Source organism: Apis dorsata, unplaced genomic scaffold, assembly GCF_000469605.1.
Source record: "Apis dorsata unplaced genomic scaffold, Apis dorsata 1.3 scaffold_347, whole genome shotgun sequence".
NCBI classification, from domain to species: domain Eukaryota; kingdom Metazoa; phylum Arthropoda; class Insecta; order Hymenoptera; family Apidae; genus Apis; species Apis dorsata.
Genome location: NW_006263614.1, coordinates 610408 through 620338, shown reverse-complemented (window position 1 = coordinate 620338; position 9931 = coordinate 610408). Strand labels below are relative to the sequence as shown.

Sequence of the window (9931 nt, the reverse complement as noted above, 5' to 3'; positions counted from 1 at the left end):
GAGTGGCTGCTGCTGCTGGTGGCCGACCGTCCAAGGAAGAGAGAAGAAAGAGAGAAAGGAGAAGAGGATCGTGCGCGCCTCATGGCCCTGTTGTTTATTGGCCCGTCGTGATCACGAAGAGAAGAGATCCGAGTGACTGTGCTCTTGTGTTTTGGTGAAAAATAACGAAGTGGTGATCGGTGCTCGATTGTTCTTCTCTACGGTTCAGTGCTACGTGGGGTTTTCTTTTTTGGGGGAGAGGCACGCTCGCTGGAGGATCGGAATAGAGGAAAAGAGAACGGCACAGTTCGTGGGGGAGAGAGAAAGCGAGATAGAGAGAAAGAGAGGGAGAGAGTGTGAGAGTGAGAGGGAAGAATAGCAAGATAGAAATAGAGATAGAGGTAGAAGAAGAGAGAGAGAGGGAGAGAAAGAGAGAGAGAAAGACAGAGTGAGAAGAAGAAGTAAACTTATAGAGGAGAAGGAGAAAGGGTGATTGGAAGACCCGGCTGGCGATCCGAATTCGCGGATTCGACACGCCGCGGTTGCCGATCCATAATATGGCGTACAAGTTTCGCGAAGAGATCGTGGGAAAGAGGTTTCTCTCGGTGAGTGGTTTCACCAAGCTAAAGGTGAATAAGATTAGTGAGTGGGGGTGGCGTGCGGGGGTAATTCGTGCTGCCAGTCACAGGGATAACAGCTGTCATGATCTTCAGGTGAGTATCATCGAACAAAACATGTTCTTCCTTTAATTAATTCTATAATCAGTTTAGAAACACGTTCAGTCTACGCAGAATAACTTTGGTTCGATGCATGCGGCCTATCTGGCATCGTGCGCGCGACACGCTGTTTCTGTTTACATTAGCGACCGACCTTTCGAACATTCGAACTTAGCATTCTACAGTCTTGTTCACCTCAATTCGAGATATCTGCGCTCCTTTTTAATATCGAAAGGATCTTATTTAACGCGTCTTTTTTGCGATCGATACTCGTCAAGTTTTTATTTAATATTTAAACATTCCTTTCTTACGACATGTAATGACAGTGAAAGTTCTATCGAAAGGTAGCAACTGAATATTTGAAAAAAGTATTTGAAAAAAATTTTTATTTGATAAATTATTTTAAATTTTATGACGAAAATGGTAATATAAACATATATTCTTTCGTAACATTTATTTTATTTTTTAATTATATATTTATTTAGAGTCATACAAAGAGTCATCAAGAGGCATTATTATTGTCTTATTTATATCTCGAATTGCGAATTAAATTCAAGGGAAATTTTATAGTTTCATCTCTTGTCATTTCAATATTAATTATTAATATTTAATATTATAATTATACATTATATTAAGAGATACATATTTAATCGAAATTATTTCTAAGATTCGTGTATGAAATTAAACAAATATAATAAATTAAAAATAATATAATTATTTCATTCGATTTTTGATTCAAAATATGTTTTATAATTGAAAAAGATAGAATTTAGTTAGAAATTATTCAGAATCAAAAATTAATATAAAATATTAATCAAAAAGCAGAAATAATTAATTATAATCTTATTATCTTATCCTTACTTTTTTTTACATATTCAAAATTAATAACATAAATGTTTTTTGCGTTTTGATTGTCTTTAAAATTATTTATAAATTTTTTCTTTTTAGTTTATTTTTATATAAAATTCAGAACGAGGTTAATAAATAATCTAATCTCTCTTCGATTCATATCAGAATATATCAGAATATATCAGAATAATTTTTTTTTCTATTAATAATTTATTAATACTATAGCTATCAGTATTTTCGTCAATCGTATATCGAAAATTTTCGATTGTAACTCTCTTAAACTTTGCCAAATTCATTTATAAATCATTTTTCCCTGTTTTATTATGAAATAACACGTAAAAAGTAACTTTCTTGTAATTTAGATTTCGATATATGAGCTTCAGCTATGAAATCTATTTAGATACTCTTCTTATAAAGAAGAGTAAATTGGAAAAATCCAACGAAGTTTGAAGTTATGGCAATGTCTAAGAGGTTTCAGACAATGAAAACATCTGGTCATTGGCAAATATAGGATACGAGGAAATATTATTTTAGAAGACATTCGTGCAGATGATAAAAATTTATTTTTTAAACGCAATTAAAAATTATTATACATAAATCTTTATTTTACGAATTTTAATAAATTTTTTTTTATTTTGTAATTTATGTTTTGTAAATTAAATTTTCTAAATTAAATAAGCCTGTTTTTTCGTACATAATAAGTAAAATTCATAATTAAAAAAATTGTTTTGCAACATAAATTTATTTTTTACGTTATATGAATTTTGCATAATGCAATATTTTTGTTTGCATGTTTTTTTTTTTTTTTTTGAAACTTCAAATGCCAATTTATTTTCATCAAAACTAAAATAAATTATTTAAAACAGATAAATTAATTAAAGTTTATACAAAATTCTTGTATGAACTTAAAAATAAATTTATGCGAATTTAAATATACAACATTTTAAAAATTTAATCGAAAATATTTATCATTCTTTTTACGCATTTATCGATTCGAATATTGTATTATCTTTTCGTTTTTCAAGATAAGAAAATAATATTGAATCCTTCAATAAACCATATTTAAATAGACAGTCATTAGCAACATTGGTCATGTCTCATTTAGATTAATATCAACATAATCGCTTTTAAAAGTGGTATTTACCAAAAGCAGGAAATCCTTGCGTCATTTTTCGCGAGAAACTATGTTCCGATTGTTATTATCATACATTCAAGATTCATTAAGAAACTGTTGATCGAAGTCGATAGGCGATAAGGACAACTTCGTGAAATCGATGCCAAAACAAAATTATGAGGCAAAATGGAAAGAAGCTAGGATAAAACACTGTTTTCTATCAGATTACATAAGCTATCGTACCTGAGAGCTTTTTTTTTTTTCTGTTATCGCGAAGTCATAACTATTTCAGATTTCGAGGACGTTGTCGGTACACATGCATACGTCGCAAAACAAGAGGTACGCAATTGGTTTTTGTCAATTAAGCCTGACCAAAGGCCATGATTCTCTCATTTCAAACTTGAACAATGTATGCACATAATTTTTTTTTTTTTTAATCGGTCTCGTTGTTTAAAAAAAATAAATTTTTTTGTACGTTTGCAAAGAATAAATACGTTTCTATATTTTATCGTATATACATGATATTTTGATTATTATTAAACTACGTCTTCATCAATGAAACAACAATGAGAAATATTTCTATTAATATTCCATGTTTTTTTTTTAAAAAATCGTTACTTGCTGTCATTATTTAGGATTCTTCGTGTTTATCCTATTTTGATTCAGAAATTAGAGAAATGAATGTTGTTTCAATTTACTTTGTCGATTTCCAACAAATATCGATATCAATAATAATTATATATATTATGTACACATGTAAAATATTCGAATAATGGAACAATGATTGATTTATTAAATTAATTGAATAGAAGATAGAATAGAATAGATCTTTTCGTATAAAAATTAAATGAAATGTAAAAAAGAAGGAAATATGTGAAGCAGTATTGTGTATAATGTATAATAAAAGTGAAATGAAAAGTGAAAAATTTTGTCTTGCAAGGAACAAGTCTTCAGCTAACGTTCGCAGTTTGGAACAAAGTGTCTTATGTATGGACAACTTGTTGCTAGCAACAACTATAGCCTTGAAACCGAAATAAAACCCAAATGTTTCTCGAATTACTTATAGATATTACTTTAGTTGTGTGAACAAAATGTTTCTGTACATTGTTTTTAGAAGATGTTTGTTGAAAATGTTTTGAAACATGCAGCACGAATTTTTTTATATCATTTAGTAATTAAAGAAAAAAAAATCTTTTAGTTTAAAAATTATAATCAACAATTTTAAAAATTGCGTTTCAGTTTATATAAATTAAAAAATATCTTTAATTTAATCTCTTAACGATTATATCAATATTGATTATATGTAAAATTTATTTAAATATTATGTATAATATTATTATGAATATGTGAAATGAAATAATTTTGTTCTTAAGAGATTCTTCTCTTATGGATTGCATTCATGAAAGGAAAGAGAATTTATTTGTGATTGGAAAAACTTTTTTAAACTATCTTTCTTTATTCAATTATTAGTTTATCTAAGTAGTAGAGATTGTACGAATGAGATATATCTTTTGACTCTTTATCACGAATAGCGTTTGTTGTTTAAAGTGAAACGCTTAAGTTGGATTATAGTTTTGATAATAATTTTTGGTTATGCAATGTTAGTCATTAATGTGTAAAGTTATTTTTTGTAATAATGATTTTGATTTAAATAAAAATTCAAAAATATTTCGAAATTCAAAATTGAAATTCAAATTTTATTACGTCCGTCTTTAGAATAGTTATTTTTAACTTGAAATTTAATATTTATTAGAAACGATTAGTTTTTTAGATTGGCGAAACTCGAATTCTAAGAACTCAAAAATGAAATGTATGCTTATTTTTTTCTTTGTTTTATTTCGTAAGAAACTAAGGTAAAAGGTTTTAATAAATTATTAGCCAATGGTGATTGTAATCATTTTTGTGATAAAAAATTAAAATTTTTATTTTTTCTTTATATGATATTTATATTGATGAAATTTAACCAATTAAAGTAATTAAAGAGCTTAAAGTCTGAATATAAATGATCGATAAAATTGTTTCAATCGCGGAAAAGCAACATTAATTATTTTTGCCATTCATTTCGAATCATTGGATCAATTAGTTGAATGAAAATAAATTCATATCATTACGATATTTTTTCAATATTTTTTCATAAATTATTTAAATATATATATTTTTTATTTTTAGGATTCTACAAAAATAGCACCAAGTTTCGAAAAGTATCATTCTTAATATTTATTAGTTTGATAACATACACATAGTTAAATGTACGAAGTTCTTAATTCAAGCTGTTACTTGATACGACTCAGCTGAAAATTTTCGCGAATCATTTCTTTTCTACAAAATTTTTTTAAACGAGCATTGCAAAAATCGAAACGAAAATATAAATATTTCATTTATCGAAGTACATGCCTAAGTTCGAAATGAAATTTTAATTCTAATATTTAATATTTATAATATTATTAATGCAAATATTAATATTTCATTTCAATCATCGTATGATGAAATTGTTTTATTCGCGAAAAAGCAACATTAATTTTCTCCGCCATTCAATTTGAATTTAAATATAATTTAGTAGTCAAATATACATAGTATAATGCATGAAATAAAACGTTTTAGATACGATTCTCTATATTTAAATATATTATATACGTAATTATTTCGCATCGACGTACGTGTAAGGATTGCAGAAATAATGCAACAAATAATAGTATCAAAGTACTTCAATGAATGATAAACTAAAATAATTTTTTAATTTTTCTTGAACATTTTTTTTTATTATTTATTTATTCTAACAATGGATAAGTTTAAAAAGTTGCAGATATTCTCTCAATTTTAGCAAAAAATAAAAATTTGCTAACAAATTTTAAGATTTATTTCTAATAAAACTTTAATATTTTCTATTGATAAATAAATCAGCATTTTAATTACACGTATATATTTTTTAATCGTTGATGCTTATATCAGTATTTTATATCAAATTAATATAAAATTAAATTATATAGTTATCTAATTCCTTTCATTAATTTTATAAAATTTGAAAGAAAGAAATACATGTATAAGATAATACAATTTTTTTATACAAGATTATTTTAGTAACAATATATATTATCTACATATATATTAAACTATATATAATTACAATAAAATAGGAAATTATCATAGAATATGACATAACCTTTGTAAAATAAGCCTTTATTTAGTAAATGAACGAATAAAAATGCCAAATTATCATCAATAATTAATGATTCATAAAATCATTATCTTTCATTCAATCTTCGTATATGAAAAGTTTCATTTATTACACTTTTATTAAAAAAAAAATAGTCCTATTGTAGTAACGATATATAATATTTACCTTAAAACGATCGCAATGAACTCTTGCCATTACCATTTCAAGATCTCGAATTAATCTAAGCGTTCCAAAACACTTTAAGCATCGATTAATCACACACAGATTACTGCACGCGTTCTAAATACTCTACTTAATCGTAATACGTGTTAATCGAAACATTCTACGCCCATAAGCTTATTAGAGATTGAATATTCAACGAGGAACCGTGAAATTATGAAATTATTCCGTTTATTAACACTCTAATCGTTCAAAAGGTTAGCCCGATCGATGATCGAATTTTCGACTCGACGTCTGCGAATCCATGATGGCGCCAACGGGTATCTGGTCTTTGCAGTGAATTTAGTTGACATCTGTTTACTATTTGCCAGTCGGAGGTCATTCGCTGCTCTGGCATCGAGCCGCGGTCCGAGGTCATTGAATGCGAATTGCTCGTCGCCGCGTTCGCTTTCTCCTTCCTTAAAAATGATACGGTTCTGGCTTTGTCGATCGGATAAACAATAGATTCTGTACAATAGATTCTATACTTTGTGTATTGTCGAAGCTACAGTCATTGACTGTATGATAATATGTGTTATGATTTTCGGTGTTTCTCGAGATTAATTCAAACGTGTACACGTATGAAATTACTCTTTAGCTATGTACTTGTAATATATATGATCCTTCGAAAGGAAAGGAAAGGAAAGTAAACACAACGTATCTAAACAGAATTAATGAAATAAGCGATCTCTGGGAATTGTGAATTATAAAATTTACATTTCGTTATCTATCGACGATGGTAAATAATATAGAAGAAATGTCAAATTTTTTTCTACAAATTTATGTTTACTTATAGATGGAACAAAATTATATAAGCATATATCTGGAAAATAGATTAACAGTTTTGTTGGTTGAGAATTTTTATTATATTTTTATTATATTTTCCCTGTTCCAACTTACGAGAATATTTTTGTCGATTACGTCGTAATAATGTACACTATCCTTAAATTGATATTAAATCATATTTAATTTATTACCATATGATTTTTATACCGAGATTTTTATACTGTTTTCGAGTTATTCTATTTTTAACCTATTGACGACAAGAAAGGAGCGGGTATGAAGATTTCTTAGCTTATTTTCTTCAAGTGGAAGACTAATAGAGTGAAAATGTGTTCTTACGGCTCTACAAATATTAAGACAAATACTTTACAACAAGTTTTTATTCATATGCGTTAAAAATAGAATAACTTCAAACTGTTAAGTATATCTTGTCGAAAAAGAATGTTGCGATGATAAATCAAATTTAATTTTACAAGAATAGCACTGTACAGGGAAATTAACGAAGATGTTAGAAAAAAATTGTTTTCTTTGCAATATTCTCAATAAGTGAAAAATCAATATTTTTCTATCCATTTATCTCTTAAACCGAGTACGATAAACAATTTTTACCGATTCAAAAATTCAGACTCGGCGGAGGAAAAATACATGAGAAATCATTCCATTCTTAAATATCTCTTATTTATTTTTTTTTCACACGTGTGCCATCATTTCGTACGTAATCATATTTTGCGACATAATTTCCACACAAATTAAACGAATGTTAACCGTCATTACGTCATATTAATTTAAAACGATTTTATATACGAGATATGTAAAATTCGAACAAAATGCATTAATCCTGAAAAACGTAATACTAGAGCTATCATTTTATTCGAAAATATGTGCAAGTACATGCCGATACATTGATTCGAGCGAAAGTAAGAGAACGCATCTTTGTCTTAGATATCTACCTTTGTGGAAGAAAGGTCTTTTCGACGCTCGTTCTCATCTCAACGCGTTTAATTGGATGAAAAAAATTGTTTCGTAGGAATTTGATCTCTACGTGAATGGAGAATATCCTTTGTTCCGACGTTTCGAGATTTTGATTAGGATTTAATTAATTCGTGAATTTTAATTATACCATTTTATGTCTGTATCACGAATTCAAGTTAAATTTATATAATCAATGAAAAATAATAAATATATAGGGGATTATATATTTATATTATGAAAGAAATTATTTTTATAATATTTTTATAAAATATTGAGAATTGATTAATTCGCAAAAATAATAAAGTTTCAATAAAGAAAATTATCATTCGGTTAATCGATCAGTCATTAATTTAGTAAAGTTTATTTAAGTTTAAATGATTAATAATATTAATAAAAAAATATTATATATATTAATAAAATAATTAATTATCGAAATAGAAAATATTTACTCAAATTTTATTATTGAAAATATTTCAAAATAATCAATATTTTCTTAATCCGTAAATATGACGTATATTGGAACTTGACAACTAAATAAACATTTTCTATAATATAAATTTAACTTCAGTTATCATAAAATAATAAAAATGTACTGATCGACAGGTTTCTTGGCTAAATGACAAACATATGAAGATATTTTTAAATCGTGATGCGTTATATATATATTAAAAAAAAAAATAACAAAACTGGAATTTTTTATTGGAGATAGCATACGCAAAATAGAACAAAATTATTTACTCAACTGAGAAATTGAAATAACTCTCGAGAATCATGAACTTCTCGTTGAATTGAAACAATTGAATAAATGATATATATAAATAATATATATAATTTATATTTCTTTAATACTCGTTTCCCGTTTAAAAAAAAAAAAAAGAACGTTAAAAATATCCAATAGGGAAAGTGAAAATTAACTGGACAATTATGACTGTACCCTTTATGATAAACTCAACATTAAAAGATAATATCTTAATAACTATTATAAAACAATCAATCTCTAATATATATTCTATTTTCCTATGATAACAGATCCTTTCCTCTTTCTCGAACGATCATTTATTTTACATGAAAAATTCATATTTTATAGAAAAAAAAATATAAATATTATTGCGTCATTCGAATAAACGAGACGTATCCGCACAAAGAGCAAAGATAATTAAATAATTTTTAAAAATAGAATACATAAATTTAAAATTATAATAAATCTAAAGTAACATTGAAAAAAAAATACGCCATTACATTTAATTAAATATACTTATTTAAATATCTGTATCTCTATTTTCAAGAATACCTTCGTCAAGAATCATCAAAGTTTCCCAAAGTGATCTCTGTTACGCAATGGAAATAAGGAGAAAAAAAGAAAAGAAAAGAAAGGAAACATTTCCCACGCGGGGACTATTCCAACGATTTCTTTACGGCTCGTCGAAAACAGCTGACTACTCGGCATTCTCCGCGGCGTAATCATGGAGAAAAAGGACTGTCTAACTGTCGGAAATTACTGGAAAGTGTTAGGTTCGGGACTCGTACGTAACTCATCGACCGCAAATTTTGGGGTACGGAGTTGGCAATAATTTTGGGGTGATCGGTTATCCCGCCCCTCCCCCTCCACCGCTTTACCGCTTCTTCTTCTTCTTCTTCTTCTTTCTCTGGAACACGTATTCCAGGAGATTCGTGCACGTCGATGCGCCTCGTACGTGCTGCATAACGGTGCTTCCCCGTGGACGTGGCAGGTGCACGAAAAAGGTGGTCGGCTCCACCAGCTCGAGACGAGGAAGAGGGGAGTTGTTTCGACCTATTTACGATTGGATGGAACATTTATATATATATATATTCGGATCGGTCCTTGATATCGTGCAAGAGAAAAATTTTTCTCTCTGGGATGCACAGTGAAAGTTGTACATTTTTTTCATTAGAATCAAATTCCTTCAATGTGAGTAATAATAAATTTTTTCTTAAACGCGATTTCAATTCACGAGGTAAAAATTAACAATTAATAATTATGTATGAAACAGAAACAGAAAAATGTTAGAATTTTTTACAAGAATGTTACTTAAAAATTAATTGAAGTGCAAAGAAAATTTATATTTGTTTCACAAAAAAAAAAGAAAAAAGTTTTTTATATTTTAAAATACATGTAGATAACAC

General features: G+C 27.6%; 1 protein-coding gene across 1 annotated transcript in view; it reads left to right on the top strand.

The window, feature by feature from the left end:
• The first annotated feature begins 6 nt into the window (after positions 1-6).
• Positions 7-9931, top strand: part of LOC102671322 (probable JmjC domain-containing histone demethylation protein 2C) — a 216726-nt gene continuing 206801 nt past the window's right edge. The window contains exon 1 of the mRNA XM_031511762.1: positions 7-692. Within this exon, the coding sequence (XP_031367622.1) occupies positions 537-692 (156 nt within the window). The 5' untranslated portion in view covers positions 7-536. The remainder of the gene's footprint in view (positions 693-9931) is intronic.